This window comes from Gouania willdenowi, chromosome 15, assembly GCF_900634775.1.
Source record: "Gouania willdenowi chromosome 15, fGouWil2.1, whole genome shotgun sequence".
In the NCBI taxonomy this organism is placed as follows: Eukaryota; Metazoa; Chordata; class Actinopteri; order Blenniiformes; family Gobiesocidae; genus Gouania; species Gouania willdenowi.
The window spans coordinates 35,020,745-35,047,307 of record NC_041058.1 but is presented as its reverse complement, the minus strand read 5'-3'; the positions used below and the strand labels follow the sequence as shown (position 1 = coordinate 35,047,307).

The following is a 26,563-nucleotide window of genomic DNA, read 5'->3' as shown; positions in this document are numbered from 1 at the left end:
AAAATGACAACAAAAAATACAAAAAAAAAAATGTACAAAATTACTGGCAAAGCAATCAGGACTGCAACAAAAATATAGAAGAAGTGAGAAACAGCAAAAACAAAACCCTCAAAATTAATAAAAATTATGCAAAACACAAAAACAGCAAAATGCACAAAAACAGCAAAATTCACAAAATGACAAAAAATTACTCTAAAATCTGCAAAATTACAACAAAAATAAACAAAGCAACAGAAAAAAAATATGAAAGAAAAATATGCAAAACCATAAATGACTCACAAACATGCACAAAATAAAACAGTATCTACAAAGTGACAACACAAAATACTATAAAATGCATAAAAAGAATAAAATGCATTAAATGCATAAAATTACAAAATTACAAGACAATCAGGTCTACAACAAAAATACAGAAAATGGCAGAAAAAACACAAACCCAAAATTAAAAAAAAATACAAAAATATCCCAAAAATGCACAAAAAAACTACAAAAATACACAAAGTGAGAGAAAAATATATAAAGCAACAATAAAAATATGAAAAATTACTCAAAAAAAATGCACAAAAACCCCCACAAACAAACAAGAGGAGAAAAAAATACAAAATGATCTTCCCAATGATTGGTCGTTATTCTAATGCTGACATGAATGTGGATCATGTGACCCTCAGATCAGATGTGATAAAAGTTGTTGATGTCTGCTGTGCTTTAACCCTGGTATCCGTTTAGATTGAGAGGAAACGTTGGAGCTATTTTCTACTGATTGTTTACAGTTGACTAATGTCTGTGATGACGGCTTCCATTTTGAGCCCAGCCTCGTGACATTCAGGCGTCCTCACAATGATAAATAGCTCACTGCCATGTGCTAAAGACGCTTTGGATGCCACACGTTATGGACTAAAAGTCATTTACCCACACAACTCTTAGATTTGACCATTTTACCCCCACAACTTATATTTTATGCATGGTGTTTAATCTGATTGGTCAGCTATGATGTGATGCGTTACGTTTAATCTGATTGGTCGACGAAGATGTGATGCGTTATGTTTAATCTAATTGGTCGACTAAGATGTGATGCGTTACGTTTAATCTGATTGGTCGACGAAGATGTGATGCGTTATGTTTAATCTAATTGGTCGACTAAGATGTGATGCGTTACGTTTAATCTGATTGGTCGACTAAAATGTGATGCGTTATGTTTAATCTGATTGGTCGACTAAGATGTGATGCGTTATGTTTAATCTGATTGGTCGTCTGTGATGTGATGCATTATGTTTAATCTGATTGGTCGACTAAAATGTGATGCGTTATGTTTAATCTGATTGGTCGTCTGTGATGTGATGCATTACGTTTAATCTGATTGGTCGACTAAAATGTGATGCGTTACGTTTAATCTAATTGGTCGACTAAGATGTGATGCGTTATGTTTAATCTGATTGGTCGTCTGTGATGTGATGCATTACGTTTAATCTGATTGGTCGACTAAGATGTGATGCGTTATGTTTAATCTGATTGGTCGTCTGTGATGTGATGCATTACGTTTAATCTGATTGGTCGACTAAAATGTGATGCGTTACGTTTAATCTGATTGGTCGACTAAAATGTGATGCGTTACGTTTAATCTGATTGGTCGACTAAGATGTGATGCGTTATGTTTAATCTGATTGGTCGTCTGTGATGTGATGCATTATGTTTAATCTGATTGGTCGACTAAGATGTGATGCGTTATGTTTAATCTGATTGGTCGTCTGTGATGTGATGCATTATGTTTAATCTGATTGGTCGACTAAAATGTGATGCGTTACGTTTAATCTGATTGGTCGACTAAAATGTGATGCGTTATGTTTAATCTGATTGGTCGTCTGTGATGTGATGCATTACGTTTAATCTGATTGGTCGACTAAAATGTGATGCGTTATGTTTAATCTGATTGGTCGTCTGTAATGTGATGCATTATGTTTAATCTGATTGGTCGACTAAGATGTGATGCATTACGTTTAATCTGATTGGTCGACTAAGATGTGATGCGTTATGTTTAATCTGATTGGTCGTCTGTGATGTGATGCATTATGTTTAATCTGATTGGTCGACTAAGATGTGATGCGTTATGTTTAATCTGATTGGTCGTCTGTGATGTGATGCATTATGTTTAATCTGATTGGTCGACTAAGATGTGATGCATTACGTTTAATCTGATTGGTCGACTAAGATGTGATGCGTTATGTTTAATCTGATTGGTCGTCTGTGATGTGATGCATTATGTTTAATCTGATTGGTCGACTAAGATGTGATGCGTTATGTTTAATCTGATTGGTCGTCTGTGATGTGATGCATTATGTTTAATCTGATTGGTCGACTAAGATGTGATTCGTTATGTTTAATCTGATTGGTCGTCTGTGATGTGATGCATTACGTTTAATCTGATTGGTCGACTAAGATGTGATGCGTTATGTTTAATCTGATTGGTCGTCTGTGATGTGATGCATTACGTTTAATCTGATTGGTCGACTAAGATGTGATGCGTTATGTTTAATCTGATTGGTCGTCTGTGATGTGATGCATTACGTTTAATCTGATTGGTCGACTAAAATGTGATGCGTTACGTTTAATCTGATTGGTCGTCTGTGATGTGATGCATTACGTTTAATCTGATTGGTCGACTAAAATGTGATGCGTTACGTTTAATCTGATTGGTCGACTAAGATGTGATGCATTACGTTTAATCTGATTGGTCGACTAAAATGTGATGCGTTATGTTTAATCTGATTGGTCGTCTGTGATGTGATGCATTATGTTTAATCTGATTGGTCGACTAAGATGTGATGCGTTATGTTTAATCTGATTGGTCGTCTGTGATGTGATGCATTATGTTTAATCTGATTGGTCGACTAAAATGTGATGCGTTACATTTAATCTGATTGGTCGACTAAGATGTGATGCGTTATGTTTAATCTGATTGGTCGTCTGTGATGTGATGCATTACGTTTAATCTGATTGGTCGACTAAAATGTGATGCGTTATGTTTAATCTGATTGGTCGTCTGTAATGTGATGCATTATGTTTAATCTGATTGGTCGACTAAGATGTGATGCATTACGTTTAATCTGATTGGTCGACTAAGATGTGATGCGTTATGTTTAATCTGATTGGTCGTCTGTGATGTGATGCATTATGTTTAATCTGATTGGTCGACTAAGATGTGATGCGTTATGTTTAATCTGATTGGTCGTCTGTGATGTGATGCATTATGTTTAATCTGATTGGTCGACTAAGATGTGATGCGTTATGTTTAATCTGATTGGTCGTCTGTGATGTGATGCATTACGTTTAATCTGATTGGTCGACTAAAATGTGATGCGTTACGTTTAATCTGATTGGTCGACTAAGATGTGATGCGTTACGTTTAATCTGATTGGTCGACTAAAATGTGATGCGTTATGTTTAATCTGATTGGTCGTCTGTGATGTGATGCATTATGTTTAATCTGATTGGTCGACTAAAATGTGATGCGTTACATTTAATCTGATTGGTCGACTAAGATGTGATGCGTTATGTTTAATCTGATTGGTCGTCTGTGATGTGATGCATTACGTTTAATCTGATTGGTCGACTAAAATGTGATGCGTTATGTTTAATCTGATTGGTCGTCTGTGATGTGATGCATTATGTTTAATCTGATTGGTCGACTAAGATGTGATGCATTACGTTTAATCTGATTGGTCGACTAAAATGTGATGCGTTATGTTTAATCTGATTGGTCGTCTGTGATGTGATGCATTATGTTTAATCTGATTGGTCGACTAAAATGTGATGCGTTATGTTTAATCTGATTGGTCGTCTGTGATGTGATGCATTATGTTTAATCTGATTGGTCGACTAAGATGTGATGCGTTATGTTTAATCTGATTGGTCGTCTGTGATGTGATGCATTACGTTTAATCTGATTGGTCGACTAAGATGTGATGCGTTATGTTTAATCTGATTGGTCGTCTGTGATGTGATGCATTACGTTTAATCTGATTGGTCGACTAAGATGTGATGCGTTATGTTTAATCTGATTGGTCGTCTGTGATGTGATGCATTACGTTTAATCTGATTGGTCGACTAAAATGTGATGCGTTACGTTTAATCTGATTGGTCGTCTGTGATGTGATGCATTACGTTTAATCTGATTGGTCGACTAAAATGTGATGCGTTACGTTTAATCTGATTGGTCGACTAAGATGTGATGCATTACGTTTAATCTGATTGGTCGACTAAGATGTGATGCGTTATGTTTAATCTGATTGGTCGTCTGTGATGTGATGCATTATGTTTAATCTGATTGGTCGACTAAGATGTGATGCGTTATGTTTAATCTGATTGGTCGTCTGTGATGTGATGCATTATGTTTAATCTGATTGGTCGACTAAAATTTGATGCGTTATGTTTAATCTGATTGGTCGTCTGTGATGTGATGCATTACGTTTAATCTGATTGGTCGACTAAGATGTGATGCGTTATGTTTAATCTGATTGGTCGTCTGTGATGTGATGCATTATGTTTAATCTGATTAGTCGTCTGTGATGTGATGCGTTACGTTTAATCTGATTGGTCGACTAAGATGTGATGCGTTATCTTTAATCTGATTGGTCGTCTGTGATGTGATGCATTACGTTTAATCTGATTGGTCGACTAAAATGTGATGCGTTACGTTTAATCTGATTGGTCGACTAAGATGTGATGCATTACGTTTAATCTGATTGGTCGACTAAGATGTGATGCATTATGTTTAATCTGATTGGTCGTCTGTGATGTGATGCATTATGTTTAATCTGATTGGTCGACTAAGATGTGATGCGTTATGTTTAATCTGATTGGTCGTCTGTGATGTGATGCATTATGTTTAATCTGATTGGTCGACTAAAATGTGATGCGTTATGTTTAATCTGATTGGTCGTCTGTGATGTGATGCATTACGTTTAATCTGATTGGTCGACTAAAATGTGATGCGTTATGTTTAATCTGATTGGTCGTCTGTGATGTGATGCATTATGTTTAATCTGATTAGTCGTCTGTGATGTGATGCGTTACGTTTAATCTGATTGGTCGACTAAGATGTGATGCGTTATCTTTAATCTGATTGGTCGTCTGTGATGTGATGCATTACGTTTAATCTGATTGGTCGACTAAGATGTGATGCGTTATGTTTAATCTGATTGGTCGACTATGATGAACAAAAATAATGATTTAATCAGTAGGTGTAGAAATGTAATGAATTACTTTATTTTTATTTTTAAAAACGTAAACAAGTAAAATGAATGATTTATAAATATATACTATAAATGTAAATGCAAATATCGCATTTTATCATCATTTCCTAGTTTCTATTGAATAAATAAGCTACAATCCTTCTATGTTAATAATTAAAGTGTAACTGCAGAAGAAAACAAATAGACTTTAAAACTATTTTTGAAGAATCTTTTTGCTGGCGTGACTTGTGATGGTTCAGATCAGAGTGAATGAGAAGCTGAAATGTAATCCTATCAGACTGTAGAGCTCAGACCTGCTATGAATGAAGCTCTAGTTTCACATGCTTTAGAGGAGTGAGATGTTCTCACGTTTCCATATGAACGTCTTTACTAACGCTTCTCTAAACGTCACCTTATCTCTCACTTCCTTATTTACAGTAGGCTGTGCTTGGCCATGAGAGCCATGATGTATGTTTGTGGTGTATGCTGGTGGTTGCACTGATGATCCTAACAGGCTGCATTCTTTGGACTCAAAGCCTTTCTTTTTAGCACTGAAGCCTTTGTGAAGTGTGAGTTTGGTCCAACGCCAGGCGAGCAGAGCACATATGGTGAACGCATCGTCTTTTATTTCTCTCTGTGTGTCTGAGCTTCTGTTTTAATAGCTTTCATAGCACACACTCACTTGGCTACCATGTCCCCGCCTGCTAAACCAATCACAGAATAAATTGCACGTTGGAATCCTCAGCCTTGACTTGGCAGAAAACCATGTGAGGAAGTGTGTGAACGCCTGAGATATTTCACTTTACTACGGTGACAAAGCAGGATGAATGAGGGGAGTACGCACTACGCACAGCAACACGCGTCATCTGCACTGAGACCACACAGTGACCCACCTCAGCCCATAGCCCCCCCAAATAATCCTGATTAATTACGCTTTTTCACATTTATTGAACCAACAGGGAACAAGTAACATCATATATTTGTTAATACATCAAAAACATGCAAATCTTTTTTAATTAAAATTATAATTTGTGTTGCTTTAAAAAAAAAATATGAAAAGCTAAAAAAGCTACTAAATGATCTAAAAAATGTTAAATGATCTAAAAAGCTGCTAATTGATCTAAAACTCTACTAAATGATGTAAAACTCTACTAAATTGATGTAAAAATCTACTAAATGACCTAAAAATCAGGCTGAATGTTTCACTCCAATAGAAAACAATGGGATGTTTACAGGCAGTGGGGCCGTGTGACATCATCAATCACATGATTTAAAGATGGAGGAACACAGGCTCTAAAACTGTAAAGTAGTCCTGTTTTTAAAGGCAAAGAATATGGTTCATAATAATGTTTTTTGTTAGACATAGATCTACTAATAAGAACATTTCATAGATTTTAGGTCACATGGTTGACATGATGTTAAAACTGTTCTCGAGACGTTTCCTTGTCAACTCTGTTAAGGTTAATAAAGATCACTTCCTGTATTTTTCTTGGCTGTAAAATGATGCTCTTTGTCTTAGCTCTGCAATAGCCAGTGTTAGTGTTAGCGTTAGCTTGTCATAAATCATTTTGTGAACAATAATAACAAAGCATTAAAAGCAGAGGAAAGACGCTCTGTTGTTCTAACCTTTACGTTAAACCCTTGGAATGGCTGCACTGATGAATATGTGGTTGTAACCTTTGCTGAACAGCCATTGGTCGGCTCTGAGGTGATGGGGCGTGGTTTCCCTCACATGACGTCTATGCTCTGAGGACGACGCCTGCACCGGGGTCGCATTAGCTCGTTAGACGAACGTGTTATCAAAGGTTCACTGACAGGAAACGGTGAAGTCTGAAAAATTACAGAACATTTGGACGTTTACGTGACCTCGGATCAGTTTTGACTGTCACAGTAGAAAAACACACGTACAGTAAGATGTAGAGTGGAGACGTATGAAACTGTCACGCTGAATGAAACCCTTAAAGATTTCATTCTTGAAAAATGTGTGTTTAATACAATGTGTTCCTATGGTTTGAAGCTGATAGAGACGATAATGATTTATTTTGTTTCTCGGACAAATAATCAGAGTAAAAAGTTAAATAATAAATAATAAACTAGACACCCCACTGAGTGCCTACAACCAAATCACAACAGAACTCTCTTTCTGATATTAATTAAATATGTATCACTGATTTTATGGATGTTTTACTTTGCTCCTAAACACTTTGCATCCTCTGCTTTTCCTTCCTGGTTATTACACCAACACTGGAACCAGAAAAATACTGTAAAAGGCATTTTATAGCTTTTAAGATACATGAGAAATTAAAAAAATAAAAATGAGCAGTTTCCTGTTTTAACCAGATTTAACTTATTTAACCTTTTCCTCTGAATATTCATGAATTTTAAACACATTTTTTTTATAACAATATTTTTTATTTATACGCAGAGTGAGCGCTTTTTTTTAGAGAGCAGTTTTATTTATTTATTTATTAGACTTTAGAGCCATGGTAGTGTTATACTGATTTTACTCATGGTTCCAACCAAGCCCACAGTTAAAAGACAAATCATGCACTGTAGTAAAGTGTTTGTTAGCCCTGGGTTTCGTCCATGTTTCCGTCTTTCTGAGAGTTTGGATCGTTACTCCATCTATGAACCTGTGAAACACGGAGGATTTCCTACTTCTATACAACTTTACGTCGTCATTCCTGTGTTGCATTCACTGAAAATGGGAATTTACATAACTTCCGTCTCTGTTTCATTCCTTCTAAGTTTAAAAACCCCATCAGGGGTTAGAGCCCATGCAGCGCACTGGGGCCAGGCAACACCAACTGGTATTTTCTGTTCTGTTTATGAAACTTCAGGTATATTTAAAGTCTCTGACAGGAAGTGGTGGTGGAGCAGATCTATGCAGATGTTTAGAAGCTCTGATCATGTCACCTTTAAGTCAAAGATACCATTAAGGCTAAAACATCTGAGCAAAAGTTTCTAATATGTGGTTAGATGTTTCTTTAGAATCACACTTTTTGTACTTTGATTCAATAATAGGTTCATTAATATTAATATCACAGTGTCAGTTAGTGTTAAAGCTGCAGGTTTGGTTATTTCATCATGGACGTCTACTGTTACGCTACATCTTCTAAACCTTCTCTTACGTTTACTGTGAGCGGTGGTTTGGCGTCCAACCCGTGTGCATCGTTTAAAGCTGAACGTGGGAACGTTTCCAGGCCACGTGTGGTGAGTTTGATGTATTTATTTGACGAGGGGAATTGTTGCATGTCAACCACTAAATAAGGTTTTTCACCCCTGAATACAGTCAATTTAAGCTTTAAGCACCTAATGAATTCTATACTTTATGTAACAAAAAGAAGATCTGGTTATTCACTCAGTCTGAGGAGAACAGCTCATTCTGCTTATTGGATTTATACAGTGGAAATAATTAGCCTGGACTATGGTGTTGCATGGTTCATTAGCATAATAACGGTTTCCTGCTATCAGGTTAGTGTTAGTCATTGAGAACGTGAAGAGATATGATATTATAGACAGTGGAGAAGTCGTGTCTGTTAGACAATGTTCATTTATTGTTTTCATTGATTCAGTCATATACCAACATACATTTACATTGGACAACGTTGCTTCTCGTGTCAAATATTGTTTGGAAATTAATTTATATTCATCCATTACGAAGTCTCTTAGACTGAGGGCCGCATGTGGCCCCCGGACCTCCAGTTGGCTACTGTATGACTTGAGTAGATGTGATGCGTGTGGTGCTGTTTGGGATCCAATGAATGAGTGATGAGAAGGACACAGGTGCTCAGTGGGAAACGCCCGTTCCTCTAGCATGTGGTCATGTGACGTGTCATGTGATCTGTGTTTCCGGTTCTTTACATAAGCATCAACAACAGGTGCTGCTGTGATAGTGACAGCATTAAGCCCAGCAGAGGAGAGGAGGCTTTGAATGCATCTCACTGCAGTTACACACACGCTATTTCAGTATCTGTGTGTGTGTGTGTGTGTGTGTGCGTGCTTTCTGTGGTGCCCACATATCGCTAGAGCTTCAGAGGTCCGACACCAGGCGCCACTTCCTCCTCTATTATTATATTTGACCTCATGTTCCTCATAGTTCCACTTAGAGCTACAGTTTGTTCTCTGAGTGAGTGACGTGTTCAGCCAACAGGATGTGATCCTTTACACACACACACACACACACACACACACGCACACGCACTTTTTCTTTTATTTCTGAAGTTTTTGCTCAGAATTCTGTGAAACAACAACATCTATAGAACATAATGATGGAATAAATGAGTGAAAACACATTTTAAAGCAGCGGTAGGTAATTTTCATCACAGCGGAGCCACATAAATGTGTTTGTTTGGGTCACATGAGCGATCTGAGTTTTTATTAGTAATTTTATGTGTTTCTCTCATTCTGTGTGTGTTTGTTGTTGTCTTTCTTGTTGAGGCATTTTGTGTATTTTTCCTGTAAATATATGTATTTTTAGAGTCATTTGGAGTATTTTTTTGTGTATTTCTGTTGTCGTTAGTGTGTTTGTTAGTACTGTGGGATTGCTGAGTCATTTTTCATGTTTTTCACTACTGCAGATATGTCTGTTTAGTCTGATTGTTGTCCACTTATACCTTCTTTTTTGCATTTAACGTTATAATTTTGTATGTTAACTTTGTACTTTGTATCTTGACACTTTATTCTTTTGTCTTTTATCTTTGGTTATTTATTTTAGTAGAGCTGTTATGTCGTGCATTTACTGCTCTGTATGCCTTTAAATTGCCCCCCGGGGACAAATAAGGTTCTTTTTAAATTTAAATTTGCATTTCCTTGTTTTTTTGTGTACTTTTGTTGTCATTTTCTGTACTTTTGTATATTTTTTCTGAGTAATTTTGTGTTTTTCTGTTAATTTCTGTTGTAGTTTTGTGTGTTTTTGAAGTAATTTCTGTTTTTCTTTTGTCTTTTGCTGTATTTTTCTGCCATGTTGTAATTTTTTGTCTATGTATTTTTGCTCTTGTTTTGTGTATTTTTCTGTCACTTTGTACATTTACTTTGGGGGACACATGGAAATAGACCGAGGGCCGAATGTGGCCCACAGGCCGTCAGTTGCCTTTGTCTGTTTTTGTATTTGGTGCCTCCTGATTAGATCTATTTATACAGTTTTCTTTATACTATACCAATATTTAGAGGTGAATATTTCACATTTCACATTTAGGATGTGTTAAATGGTGTAATGTAACGGTAGCAGTAGCTAGCTTAATGTTCCATGTTAGCTGTGCTGTATGATTAGCATTAGCAGCTAATGTGTGTTTAACATGGTGTTGAATGATGACGGTGTTTCTATGGTAACGGAGTGGAGTGAACAACATGAACGTTGGTCACAGCCGTCACACAATAAGCTACTACTCAACGCTTCCTGTTCTATTACCGAATGTCCTTCATTGGCTTTTTAAAAACTGACATCACAAAGCTGTTCTGGGGTTTCCATGGTTACGGTTGATGAGTGGAAAGGAAAAGTGCTGAAAATCATCAATAGAACCTGTTTTACACAAACAACTAGGTGAATTAAAAAGCTAAAATTATTCTGCTTTTATTAAACAATACATATTTCAGTGGCTCACATTTGACCTGAAAACATGTTTTTTCTCCTAAATGTGTCACTAATAATATTAATAATAACGCAACAGAAAACATATTTAGATTATTTGTGTATCTCAGTGTAGGACCTGCCTTTTACCCTCTCCCTCTCCTTCTGTTTTCCCACTGTACATCTAAATACAGCCCCCCCCCCCATGTTACATGTGATGAAGCTGTGCTAATTGATTAGATATTTTCCATTTGAAACATAACTGCTTTCCAGAGACGACATTGTATGAGTCACACCCTTAGACTAGACATTTATTCTCTGAGACGTGTTTCGTGACCTTTGGATGTTTCATCACTAAATGTTCTGTTGTGTTTGCTGCTCTTTTAAAACACTTTATTTCATCAGATTTCCTGTTTGTGTCTCTCATTAACACGTTTAATGTCCTGAAGCTCCGCCTCCAGCGCGCTCACATCAGCCTTTTATTGTTCCTTACACACCAGTAACATCCTGTGGCTTGATTAAAGTTACATTATTCTCTCACATCTCACTATGACTTTATTAGGCTTCAAATATCACACAACCTGATTTATTAATATCCTAAATAAATCTGGTGAACAGGTTATAGATTACTTTCCCTCTTGTCATTCACACCTGCTGCCAACGTTATATTATATAATTATATTAAATATGGAAAGATGTTTAGGAAATTCAGTTATGTATATATTTATTAACTCTATGGAATGAATGAACTTTAAATATAAATGAGAAAAGTTTAATTACAATATATATCTGAATATTTATATATTTAATAAAAGTCTGAATATATATATATATATATATATATATATATATATATATATATATATATATTCCATGTTCTCTTTAGATGTGGATGATACTAAAGTGTTTGTACAGCACTTTGTGTTTTTTTATCTGTGAAAAGCTGTTGATAAATAAAGATTACTTATTTATTACTTATATAATAAAAGTTTGAATATGTATAATTCCAGAGTTAATGAATATGTATTTAATTTCTTAAACGGCTTGTCATAATTATATTATTTATTAAAGGCAAACTCTTATTTTAGGTCCTGATTGTGTTAATAGTTAAATGTGTTAATAGTTAAATGTGTTAATAGTTAAATGTGTGTTAATAGTTACATTTGTGTTAATAGTTAAATGTGTTAATAGTTAAATGTGTGTTAATAGTTAAATGTGTTAATAGTTAAATGTGTGTTAATAGTTAAATGTGTGTTAATAGTTACATTTGTGTTAATAGTTAAATGTGTGTTAATAGTTAAATGTGTTAATAGTTAAATGTGTGTTAATAGTTAAATGTGTGTTAATAGTTAAATGTGTTAATAGTTAAATGTGTGTTAATAGTTAAATGTGTTAATAGTTAAATGTGTGTTAATAGTTAAATGTGTGTTAATAGTTAAATGTGTGTTAATAGTTAAATGTGTGTTAATAGTTAAATGTGTGTTAATAGTTAAATGTGTGTTAATAGTTAAATGTGTTAATAGTTAAATGTGTTAATAGTTAAATGTGTTAATAGTTAAATGTGTTAATAGTTAAATGTGTGTTAATAGTTAAATGTGTGTTAATAGTTAAATGTGTGTTAATAGTTAAATGTGTGTTAATAGTTAAATGTGTTAATAGTAATGTGTGTTAATAGTTAAATGTGTGTTACTAGTAAATGTGTTAATAGTTAAATGTGTTAATAGTTAAATGTGTTAATAGTTAAATGTGTGTTAATAGTTAAATGTGTTAATAGTTAAATGTGTGTTAATAGTTAAATGTGTGTTAATAGTTAAATGTGTGTTAATAGTTAAATGTGTGTTAATAGTTAAATGTGTGTTAATAGTTAAATGTGTGTTAATAGTTAAATGTGTGTTAATAGTTAAATGTGTGTTAATAGTTAAATGTGTGTTAATAGTTAAATGTGTTAATAGTTAAATGTGTGTTAATAGTTAAATGTGTGTTAATAGTTAAATGTGTGTTAATAGTTAAATGTGTGTATGATTTGGACATTATGGGCAGGACTTTGAAATGAATGTTTAAACCATTGATTAAAAGTGTCATAAATGATAAATATGAATACAATGACTGTATATCAGTTATAGAAACATGTTATATCCAGTGAAACCAGTGAAATCAGTCTTATTTCATATATTTTGATCTAATGTGTGTTTGTTTCTTTTTCTCTCTTTTGTCTTTCAGGACCTCCAGTAAGTAGAGCCGACGCCTTGTGTAACGTTGTCATGGTAACGTGACCAATCCTTGTCTAAAGCTCTGTGTTTCAAACTAAACATTATGGGGTCATTCCACGTCATTTCAACAGATAGACAATAGATCTGTGATTAGTAGATATGCACACTGTAAATACAGTAAATCCATCATGTTTTAGTTCAGGGGCCAAATACTGTGTTATTAAATTAAGTGGGTCATAGATTTTAGAAGGAAAACTAGTATTAATTATGTTTACATAAAATACAAAATATGTAAGAAACTAACCAAGCAATAAGTGACAGAGATCAGTCCCAACAGGATCTACACTTTACACATCCTGCATTTATGACCAATTTCCATTTGTTTAAGGGAAATATTATGTAATAATGTGAGGAAAATGTAAGGACTTTCTAAGAGTTTTGAGTTTTTCCAGCAGTTTACTGTTAAAAATGACTGTAATCATGTGATATAATCACCTATGAGTCACATGAAATATTGTTGAGATTCATTTACACAATGATTCATGTTTTTTATGTTTATTTTACTTCCTCCTTCGGGACCAATTGGAGGCTCCATAGGGCCAGATTTGGGCCACGGGCCATGAGTTTGACACGTGTTTAAACGATAAATGCTATTCTTATGCAATGGTTATTAATATATTTGATATGTTACTAGTGAAAAATGAATAAACAATCAATGATTATCAGACACAGCGAGTGGTGAAATAACCTTAATTTGGGGTTTAAAATAAAAATGAAGAAAAATAGTTTCATTTTCCAATTAAAAAAAGATTAATACTATAAACAGATCAGATTTATTATTACATTCACACATTCAGTTATTCACCAATGAAAAGTAAAAAAAAAAGTATATGGTCATATTTCCAGAGCGTGTGAGTCTAGAACCAATGCATACATGTGACTAATCATTAGTGATGTGAACACTCTATGTTCATAGCTCTATACTAATCACATTACAGGGAGCTGAGACATATGCTAAGTAGTTTACTGAACATGTTCCAGACCCAAACACACACTGACTATTTAGGGGAGCTGACATGTCCACCAGATAGGATGTATAGCAGATCTATTTCTATATTCTGAGAGAGTGGGTGGAGCTTATTACTATACTATATTTACCTTTCTATGTGATGGAGTTACAGACATATTGGAAGATGAACATGGAAGAAAAATAAGGACTTTAAAATGAGTTGAAATCACATGGAATGATCCATATATCAGTGTATACTGTAGATATAATATCATCTCTGTGATATTAAATGTTCAAACCTCACACAACGACATCCTGCGATAGTGAAACGTCACAAGATTGAAATGGTCAGGATCAGAGCTGACTCCCTCTACCCTCTGTGGTTGTTGCTTTAGTAGAATAGGTGTGTGTGTGTGTGTGTGTGTGTGTGTACCAGTCTATGGTGTAGAGCAGTGTTTCCCAACCAGTGGTATGAGTACCCCTAGTGGTACATGAACACATTGCAGTTTGTACTCAGACATTTTTAAATTAATTTAAAAATAATAGAAAAACATTTTTTTGTTTCTTTTTAGGTTTGATTTTGTGTGACTAACTAACAGTACCTACAACAGGGGTTCTCAACCTGGGGTCTTTAAAAAAAACTAAGAATATTGTTTAACAATTTGAGCCCATTTTTGCTTATTTTTACCCTTTTAACATATTTTCATCACTTTTTCTTGCCATGTTTTTGCTCCTTTTAATGTATTTTTACTCCATTAATCCTATTTCTGACACTTCTACATCATATTTCCAGACATGTTCAGCTCTTATAAACCCTTTCCACCACTTTTACACCTAATGTCACATATATTGACCCATTATTGTCACTTTTAACCTGTTTTCAACATATTTCATGATTATTGTTAATCATATTCATCATTTGTCATGCCCATTATTTACCAGTTTAAACTAATTGTTCCAATATTGACACTTTGAACCCTTTTTAACACTTTTTCTCTCTGTTTTTGGCCACTCTAATCTGAATCTTCTAACAAATTTCTGTGGTTTTTAAACTGTTAAACTGTTGAAAAATCTCTAAATTTTTACTAAATCCTTAAATTTTTTCAGATTATCACATAATATTTCCTTTAATTTATTAGAAATTGGTCACAAAATCTAGTAAATGTAAAGTGTAGATCCTGTTGGGACTGATTTCTATCACTTATTGCTTGAATAATGTTGGTTTCTTACATATTTAGTATTTTATGTATATGTACAAGTAGAGATGGGGCGATATATCAAGATTCAAGATATATTAAGTTTATATATATGTATATATAGCTTATTTTGTATTAAAATACTAATTTTAGAGATTTCTGCATTAAATTTCAATGTCTTTTCTGCACATTTTCCCTAATTTCCACCACTTTTCCACCTAATGTCATAAATGTTGACCAATTGTCACTTTTAACCTCTTTTAACCATATTTCATGCTTATTTTTGCCAATTTTACCACATTTATGCCCATTATTTACCAGTTTAAACTAATTGTTCCATTATCGTCACTTTGAACCCTTTTCACTACTCTTCCTGTCTGTTTTTATCCACTCTAATTTGCAACTTTTATACAATTTCTGTGGTTTTTAAAATCCCATTTCACCATTATTTTACTGACTTTATGGATGGACCCCAAAAATCTCTCCTTTATTCCCCCTTATAGATGGTCCTGTCTCCACATGACTGTTCTTCAATGTTCATGTCTGTGTTCAACCACCTTCAGCTACAGTGGGGGTCTCCGCTCTCTGGGACCTTTATTATGGGGGTCACTATAGGGCTGAACAGGTTGAGAACCACTGCTCTAATGAATAGTGCACAGATTAAATCTCCATGGTAACGGTTGATCAAACACATCCTGATTGAACTCTTCCAGCCTTTTGAAGTTTAACTTTTTAAACAAGATGTTATTTTATGTTTTGGTTTGTGTGTGTGTGTGTGTGTGTGTCTCTGTGTGTGTATGTGTGTGTGTGTGTGTGTGTGTGTGTCTGTGTGTCTGTGTCTGTGTGTGTGTGTGTGTGTGTGTGTCTGTGTGTGTGTGTGTGTGTGTGTGTGTGCGTGTGCGTGTGTCTGTGTGTGTGTCTGTGTGTGTGTGTGTGTGTGTCTGTGTGTCTGTGTGTGTGTGTGTGTGTGTGTGTGTGTCTCTGTGTGTGTGTGTGTGTGTGTGTGTGTGTGTGTGTGTGTGTGTGTGTGTGTGTCTGTGTGTCTGTGTCTGTGTGTGTGTGTGTGTGTGTGTGTGTGTGTGTCTGTGTCTGTGTGTGTGTGTGTGTGTGTGTGTGTGTGTGTGTGTCTCTGTGTGTGTGTGTGTGTGCGTGTGTGTGTGTTGCTATGGCAGCGTTTCCTTTGATGATGATGTATCTGTGATGAATCTCTCTCTACCTACTCTCTCTCGCCCCATACCCAGGGCCCTCCAGGACGAGCCGGCTTTCCGGTAACTGATCAAACTGATTGATTGTGTCCAACCCCTGCATGAGTGGACAATGATTGATCCCTCGCTCACTCACTTATAATCACCATCTGTTTATCAATAGATAAATACACGTGTTTGATCATTAGACAATTATTTTTTTATTCATGGTAAAAAAAAATAGTGTTTAACAAAATAAATCAGATCAAATCTCTTTTTTTACTGTTACATACATTGATTAAATATGACTAATATATGAAGGAGGTCAACAGGCAGGATGGATCATTTATTCATTTATTATGATGTAGAGTTTAATAGAAATCACAGAAATTTCATTTAATATAATTTGGGGACAGGACGATTATTGGATTTTTTATCATTACATTTTTTATGTTATTTATTTTTAGATCAAATTGTTGATTTCCCAGAGTCCCGTAGTGCACAGTAGCAGCACATTCCTCCTTTAAAAAGGTTTTGTTTTATTGGTTTTTTTTGCTATAAACACTTCTATGCAGGGTTTCTCAACCTTGGGGTCAGGACCACATTTGGGGTCACAAGACAATGGCAGAGGGTCATCAGATGCCTTCAAGAAACTAAGATATTTTTTTTTAACAATTTGTGGCCATTTTGTCTTTTTTTTTCTTTTTTAATTTTATTTTGACCCTTTTTCTACAACTAAACCAAACTCACCATATTTTAACATATTTTCATCACTTTTTCTTGCCATATTTTTGCTCCTTTTAATGTATTTTTGTTACATTTCTCACATTTTAATGACTTTTCTGCACATTTTCTACATGTTCAGCACTTATAAACCATTTCCAACACTTTTACACCTAATGTCACATAATGTTGACCAATTTTTGTCACTTTTAACCTCTTTTCATCATATTTCATGATTATTATTGCTAATTTAACCATTTGTCATGCCTCTTTGCCAATTTAAACTCATTGTTTGACCCCTTTTTAACATTTTTTTCTGTCTGTTTTTATCCACTCTAATTTGCAACTTTTAACCAATTTCTGTGGTTTTTAAAATTACATTTCACCACCTTTTCCACCATGATTTATTTGTCACTTTTAACCTATTTTATTCCTGATTAAAACAAAGATGAATTAATTAATAATAACTAATAATTGTAATTTTAATAATTGAGTTTAGATAATTGACTTTGTAATTGTAATTGCCATGAAAATTTGATAAACTGTCACTTATGATTTAATGCAAAACTGTTCAACTATGTTACAGTTCTATGTACAGTTCTACACATATGTAGTTATTAAAACACATTTTACCATTAAATAAATACAGTAGATACATCTAGGGGTGTAAAGAGACAAAAAAATGCTCAGACGCCCACACCATAATTATTAAAATCTATATTTTCATTGATTATGAAGCTTAACAAGGTAATCAATAGATTAGAAAGACATTAAATAATAGATATTTGTTTTTAGTGTATTTTACAGCTGATTTACAACCTGTTAGCATTAGAGATGCTAACAGAAAGCTAACACAAGAGGAAGGTTTTATTTTTTTATTAGGTTATTTATTTCAAGCTCAGTAATTGGGATGCATTGTGATAAAAAAGATGTAATTGAGAATGTAATTGTAATTTACTTTCTGAGGATTAAAATTTCATTAATTGAATTGTAATAGAACATGGATAATAGAAAACGTAATTGTAACTGAAAAATGTAATTGATCCCCAACCCTGGTGGGGGTCCCCGGTCTCTGGGACCTTTATTTTGGAGGGTCGCGTTCTGAAAAGGTCGAGAACCACTGCTTTAATAAACACACAGTGTCAAGTTATGTCACACACACACGCACACGCACACGCACACACACACACACACACGCACGCACGCACACACACACACACACACACACAAAGAGACACACACACACACACACACACACACACACACACACACACACACACACACACACACACACACACAGAGAGAGAGACACACACACACACACACACACACACACACACACACAGAGACACACACAGAGAGAGACACACACACACACACGCGCACACATAAATAAACAATGGTATAAAGAGGAAGTAGTTCTACAAAAAATACTCAAGTACAAGTAAAAAGTAACTCATTTAAATAATACTAATAATACTACTAATGTCAAAGTTTCTAATTACTTTTGGTAATAAATCTTGGTACGGGTCCCTTACATACAGTAAACATCTCATGTAGAAACTTAAGAAGAAAGAGACACAATCTACTGCAATTATAACAATTTATTTTCCACAAAGTCATCTGTAGAAAATAAAAGGTTTGTAAAAAATATACAATTATTATTTTATTATCATTATTATTGGTCGGTTATGATGTGATGCATTTGATTGTTGTCTGGTTATTTCATTTTTTTGTAGTTTCAACAAATTATAATAATTTACTCAGTAACTGTTGGGTGCAGAAATGTAACTAATTACTTCTTTTAAAACATACTTAAGTCCAAGCAAAATTACTGATTTAGAAAAAAACTCAATTACAGTATTGTTAGTACTTGTAATCCATTACTTTGTATTCTGTAAATAAGCCCTTGATCTGAATCCAAAAAAACATTTATTTATATCAGAGCTGAGCAACTTTTATTTATTTTATTTATTAAGCAGGGCCACAAAAACGTGATTGTATGTGATCTGAGGGTCACATGACCAACATTAATGTCAGCATTTATAATAAAGACCAATCAGAGCATTAACAGTGTGTTTAATTGGTTGTAGTTTTGTTTGTGTTGTAAATATATATGCTTTTGGGGTTATTTTGTGGATTTCTTTTGTCATTTTGTATATTTTTGTCATTGTTTTTTTTTATATATTTTTAACCAGTTTGTGCGTCTTTGTTGTCTTTCAGTGTTTTTTGGAGTCATTTTATGCATTGTTGCTGTTTGTGTTTGTGTGTCTTTTTCTGTCATTTTGTGCTTTTATTTTGGAGGTTGCACAAGTTGCCAGTTGTCTGGTTTATATTGAACAGTGACTTTAGTGAGAGACGAGTCAACAGCCACAATCACTGAATGAATATCTTTATTCAAACTTCATATTTTGTTCCTTTCTAACACGTTGCATGTTGGATTGAGCAGATTAATGTTTGCTTTACCAAATGTTTATTCTTTTAACACCAATTATTGACTTGTTTTAAACTCAATTCATACAGTTTCACAATCAACTGCAAGGCTGCTAATCTGTATATGCATCTCTTTAGGAAGTTAGCTTAGCACTTATGCTAACTGTTTCATTAACCTAATGCTAACTGTTTTATTACCACAATGCTAACCGTTTCAATGACTTAGTGCTAACTTTCATTGACTTAATGCTGTTTCATTGACCTGATGCTAACGGATTCATTACCATAATGCTAACTGTTTCATTGACCTGGTGCTAACTGTATCATTGACCTAATGCTAACTTTTTCATCACCATAATGCTAACTGTTTCATTGACATATTGCTAAGTGTTTCATTGACTGATGCTAACTGTTTCATTGACATAATTCTAACTGTTTCATTGACCTAATGCTAACTGTTTCATTGACATAATGCTAAGTGTTTCATTGACCTAATGCTAACTGTTTCATTGACATATTGCTAAGTGTTTCATTGACTGATGCTAACTGTTTCATTGACATAATTCTAACTGTTTCATTGACCTAATGCTAACTGTTTCATTGATATAATGCTAAGTGTTTCATTGACTGATGCTAACTGTTTCATTGACATAATGCTAAGTGTTTTATTGACTGATGCTAACTGTTTCGTTGACTGATGCTAACTGTTTCATTGACATAATGCTAAGTGTTTCATTGACTGATGCTAACTGTTTCATTGACCTAATGCTAACTGTTTCATTGACATAATGCTAAGTGTTTCATTGACTGATGCTAACTGTTTCATTGACATAATGCTACCTGTTTCATTGACTGATGCTAACTGTTTCATTGACATAATGCTAAGTGTTTCATTGACTGATGCTAACTGTTTCATTGACATAATGCTACCTGTTTCATTGACTGATGCTAACTGTTTCATTGACATAATGCTAAGTGTTTCATTGACTGATGCTATCTGTTTCATTGACTGATGCTAACTGTTTCATTGACATAATGCTAAGTGTTTCATTGACTGATGCTACCTGTTTCATTGACTGATGCTAACTGTTTCATTGACATAATGCTAAGTGTTTCATTGACTGATGCTATCTGTTTCATTGACTGATGCTAACTGTTTCATTGACCTAATGCTAAGTGTTTGATTGACTGATGCTAACTGTTTCATTGACATAATGCTAAGTGTTTCATTGACTGATGCTAACTGTTTCATTGACCTAATGCTAACTGTTTCATTGACATAATGCGAAGTGTTTCATTGACTGATGCTAACTGTTTCATTGACATAATGCTACCTGTTTCATTGACTGATGCTAACTGTTTCATTGACATAATGCTAACTGTTTCATTGACTGATGCTAACTGTTTCATTGACATAATGCTAACTGTTTCATTGACATAATGCTAACTGTTTCATTGACCTAATGCTAACTGTTTCATTGACCTAATGCTAACTGTTTCATTGACCTGATGCTAACTGTTTCATTGACCTAATGCTAACTGTTTCATTGACCTGATGCTAACTGTTTCATTGACCTAATGCTAACTGTTTCATTGACCTGATGCTAACTGTTTCATTGACCTAATGCTAACTGTTTCATTGACCTAATGCTAACTGTTTCATTGACCTAATGTTGCCTCTTACTGGTCAATAGGGGGACAAAGGAAATATGGGAATTCCAGGGAGAATGGTGAGTGTCTTGTAGAACGTTCACACCAAACACGTCCAAAGCGTCAACAGCGTCAACAGCGTCAGGTTTACATAGACATTATATGATGGACGCGCTTCTGTGCGGTGCGTTTTGAAGCTTTTCGCCGCACGTTCTGAGATTTCAAACTTTTGACGTGCGTCCGGTGCCTCCAACATGGCCGACGCTAGAGTTGAGATTGTTGAACTTTTGGGGCAAATCGCGGCGTGTCGACTAATCAGGAGCGTTCTCCAACCGTGACAAATTCAGAATAATGAAGAAAAAAAACCACTAACCGGAGACAGATGGACAGGCTCTTCTGCTGGAATAGAGCGCCTGTAGTTGGGGTCCTGGCGGGAGATGCGAGCACCAGCAGGTCGTCAAACTGGGCACGGGAGAGACGGAAGTAGCGCTGAAAGTGACTCTGTCCGAGCTCAGCTCTGGTGAATCCAGAAATGGCGCCGAGGCGAAAATAAAGCCAAGTCACTCTCTGGATAATGTAGAGCTGATGAACGGGAGTCGGAGGGGGCGTGTTCAGCAAGGAACTCCAAACTTTATTCTCCATCCACCCACACTTCTCTATAGCCCTCTGACATCACAGTGCACACGCTGAGTCACACCTAAATACATCCAACCTGAAACACCACCTTCTAAACACAATGTTCCACCACTTCACAGTCACTGAGTGAATTATGAATTCACCACAATATCATCCACTGTATGAACACCATTGACAATAGAGAAGCCCCTCCCCTCAACGCGCTCTCTTCCTAACTTGTCTGACGCGCGTCTGACACCATTTTGACGTCCCCGAAACGCGTTTGGTGTAAACGCAGCATTAGGCTTCTGTAATAAATACTTAATGTAATCTAATTAATATGGCCTAGCTCTTAAATATTAAAATAACTAATTGTTTTGATACAGGTCATGTTTCTTATACTAATTGATCCCTTTGATGCATCTGTTTATTCAACAATATTTAGAAACCATAAATAAATAATAGAGCTGGGACAATAGTCTTTTGTCTGATTCAGTTTTAGTCAATAATAATAATAATAATAATAATAATAATATTACATTTTATTAAGGCAAATCCTTGTGTAAACAAAACTTTATTACATGATGGGGTGGGTTGGTGTCATTTTAAATATGAATGATAAAAACGTTCTTGTCTGAGATAAAAACCTTTTTATTTATTGTCATTAGTCATATATCCATTAATGTTTCTGTGTGTTCTCTGTTTAATCTGGTTAAGAAAAGATTTTAGTCTTTTCTAAATGTATAAATATAGTGAAGATGTCAGATATATATCAGATAATCTGAGGCTTTACTTTTACCAGTAATCTGTTAACACGAGCCCTGAGGATGCTGCATGTTCCAAACCCTCTCCATGACGTTCACACTGGTTCCTTTCTTTCTTTCTCTTTCTGCTTCTCCCCCTTCTTCACACCTTGCATGTGACTGTGTCTGCTGTGACTGATCCCAGGGCTCTAAGGGACACACAGGGGAAAAGGTAAGTTAGAAGTGGGAATCTTTGCGTAAAGTGTGTGTGGAATTTGGCTGTGAACGGCTTCCTGGCCCGAATTGTTTAACTTATCTCTGGAAATGATAGAAAACAAACAGAAGCAGATGAAACTGCAAAAAACAACACAAATTAAAACACAGCAGAAGTTTAAAAGACATGATATAAATATGAGCAATTTTCCAGTGAAATACTTAATATTGGTCATTAATCAACAGTTATTAGCTCAAAGGTGAGTCAACGTAGCTAACACTGAAGCTTTCCATACACACACACACACACACACACGCGCACACACACACACACACACACACACACACACATACACAGATTAATTTTGTTCCATCGATCTTCCTGCAAGACAGAAATCTCACGTGATCAAATGAGATTTAACGTGATCTAATGATGCGTTCCAGAGAGCTCCCAACCCGGGATTTTCCCACCTTCTGTTTGAAAAAGTGACTTTGACGCAACTCAAATGCGGAGCTCCATCTCGTAAATATTGAACTAGTTTAATTAGTAATCGGACAAACACAAGAAACAGGAGAACCAGAGGAGAAGTTGTTGCTGTGCTTCGTGGGCGTTAATTTTAGTTTAAATAAAAACACATGGAAAAATAAAGCCACGTTGTGTGAAAAATGTTAGAGAAAGAGTTTGTGAATCATCGGAGTTCTGCTAGCCTCAGCTAGCACCTCAATGCTAAACATGTAGCAGCTAGCACCTCAATACTAAACTTGTAGCAGCTAGCACCTCAATACTAAACTTGTAGCAGCTAGCACCTCAGTGCTAATATGTAGCAGCTAGTTCCTCAATACTAACATGTAGCAGCTAGCACCTCAATGCTAACATGTAGCAGCTAGCACCTCAATGCTAACATGTAGCAGCTATCACCTCAATGCTAACATGTAGCAGCTGTCATCTCAATGCTAACATGTAGCAGCTAGCATCTCAATGCTAACATGTAGCAGCTATCATCTCAATGCTAACATGTAGCAGCTAGCAGGGACAATGGTCCTAGTGGAGCAGACAGTGTCTCTAATCCACACTGACACTCAGACAGGGTTCAGAACCAATAATAAATCCATGAGTAACTAATGAACAAAGTCAGTGATAAATGATTGTAGTGACAGTCGACCACTCTGTGGTAGAGGATGTGGGCGGGGCTAGTAGCGCTGCTACAGATAGCATCATCTGACCCAACTTATCAACTGTTATGTAGAAAAAGTATTTCAAACTAAATTCATCATCTTCATCAGTTGTTCTGTTTATTTCATGATATCCACAGATATTATAAATATTTTACACTGTTTAGTTTATATTTCTCTGGAATGTTCTGGAATAAATGATGTTTTTTATTTTAATACAAAAACATTTGTTTTAGAAAGTTCACTAAAAATTCAGAAAGCATGAATATATCTTAGTGCTTTGTGAACAATGCAATCATAATATTCCTCATTCATATTACACATTATGTTTTCATTTACTTGTTTAACATCATTTATTGTTTTCATTGATTCAGTCATAAACTAACATACATTTAATTGGAAAACGTTGCTTCTTGTGTCAAATATTGTTACACTATTTATTTAGAATAATTATATGCAAACTCTCTAATTAATTAGATACATTTTTTTTAATCAAGTCTGATCACTAAGTTTAATTTTTCCATTTCAGAACCATTTCAAATAATAATGTTGCTGAAGGTACAGCATTATTATCATTTATTTTCTTCCAGAGAGTCTGTTCAGTGAATTCTAGCGTCTGTCAAAGATCCAACGCATGGATTCTGCTAGTGTCATCAGTACGGTGTTAAAAACATCTTTAGCAAACACATATTAGCAATAAATATTAGCATTAGATATTAGAGTTAGATGTTAGTGTTAGACACTAGTGTTGAATATCAGCGTTAGATATTAGCGCTAGATATTAGCATAAGAAATAATCCCCAGATATTAGCATTTTATATTAGCATTGGATATTTGCGTTAGATATTGACGTTACACATTAGCATTACATATTAGTGTTGGATATTAGCATTAAATATTAGCGTTAGATATTAGTGTTAGATATTAGCATTGGATATTAGCATTAGATATTATTGTTAAATATTAGCATTAGCTGTTAGTGTTAGGTATTAGCGTTAGGTATTAGCGTTAGATATTAGCATGGTTTGATTGGTTTGATTCAACCTGATGTTTTAATACTAATATACTGTAATAATAATATTTTTTATGCTATAATTTGATGAAAACTAAAAGATAATTGAATAAAATCCTGCAAACATCTTGTTTTCTGCATAATGTGTGTGAACAATGACTCTGCTGGTCCTGCAGGGTTTGCATGTTCTCCCATGTTTGTGTGGGTGTTCTGTAGGTTCTCCAGGCTCCGCCCACTCCCCATTAACCCTGGGATTCTAAGAGTTGCATTCACGGCTTACGTGACCTGAGATTGGAACACGTAGACCAGGGGTTCTCAACCTTGGGGTCATGAGAAACTTGGAGGGGATCGCCCGATGCCTCTAAGAAACTATTTTATTTTTTTTAATTTAAGCTTTTTTAACCTTTTTCTGCAACTACACCAAACTTACCATATTTTAACCTATTTATCAGCATTTTTGCTACATTTCTCCCATTTCTGACACTTCTACGTCACATTTTAATGTCATTTCTACACTTTTTTCCACTTTCCAGACATGTTCAGCACATAAACCCTTTCCACCACTTTTACACCTAATGTCACATATGTTGACCTATTATTGTCACTTTTAACCTCTTTTCACCATATTTCATGATTATTTTGCCAAATTAACCACATTCACGAATTGTCATTTCTATTATTTACCAGTTTAAACTAATTGTTCCACTTTAAGCTAATATTGACACTTTAAACCACTTTTTTACCACTTTTTCTGTCTGTTTTTATCCACTCTAATTTACAACTTTTAACCAATTTCTGTGGTTTTTAAAATTACATTTCACCACCTTTTCCACCATTTTTGGTCATTTTTAACCCATTTTATTTCTGATTAAAACAAGGATTTACATCTTTAAGATGACTATATACTATGGCCCTTGACACTTCTCCATCTGATTTCAATGCCTTTTCTACACATATATTTCCACCTTCCAGACATGTTCAGCACTTAAACCTTTTTCACCACTTTCCCCACCTAACGTCACATTTGTTGACCCATTATTGAGTATTTTAACCCCTTTTCACCATATTAACTACATTCATGATTTTTAATGCCCATATTTTGCCAAATACTTTTAATTTCCATTAATCACAATTTGCAACTTTTAACCATTTTCTGTGGTTTTTGAATTTTCATTTTCATTTCACCACCTTTTCCACCATTTTTGGTCACATAACTTTTTTTATTTCTGATTAAAACAAGGACTTCTATGTTTATAATGACTATAATAATAGTAAACTTCCTGGTTAACAGTGAATAAATAAATGTTATTATCACAGATTCATAGAACAATGGAGAACATCTGACATAGACGCTCTAGCCTTGTTCAGGATAAAAATATACGCTTTAAGAGTGATGTTGTTTTATAAATTATTGACTAGTAGCGGCTGAAAATCTACTGCAGTCATTTTTTTCTTCCTTTGAGATTCTGGTTTTATTTACACAGTCATGTAAATGAATGCGCTACAGGGAACCATAGAATGTTTCCTGGCTGAGAACAACGTGGTTGGCCGCTTAAATAAATGTTTTCAATGGACAGCAGCAGCACAGGCTCCTCCCCTTTTCCA

At 34.8% G+C, this 26,563-nt stretch overlaps 1 protein-coding gene across 19 annotated transcripts in view; it reads left to right on the top strand.

Annotated features, from left to right (window-relative positions):
• col13a1 (collagen, type XIII, alpha 1) overlaps positions 1–26,563 on the top strand; it is a 167,006-nt gene that overhangs the window by 62,119 nt on the left and 78,324 nt on the right. For 16 of the 19 annotated variants that reach the window (XR_003675658.1, XM_028469106.1, XM_028469101.1 and 13 more), the window contains exons 3-6: positions 13,018–13,025; positions 16,454–16,480; positions 21,247–21,282; positions 22,766–22,792. Coding sequence is in view for 18 of the 19 variants with exons in the window: in XM_028469106.1 (XP_028324907.1) it covers positions 13,018–13,025; positions 16,454–16,480; positions 21,247–21,282; positions 22,766–22,792 (98 nt within the window). In the remaining variant the exon portion in view is untranslated. The remainder of the gene's footprint in view (positions 1–13,017; positions 13,026–16,453; positions 16,481–21,246; positions 21,283–22,765; positions 22,793–26,563) is intronic. The other 3 variants (XM_028469104.1, XM_028469105.1, XM_028469107.1) reach the window with 3 other exon arrangements.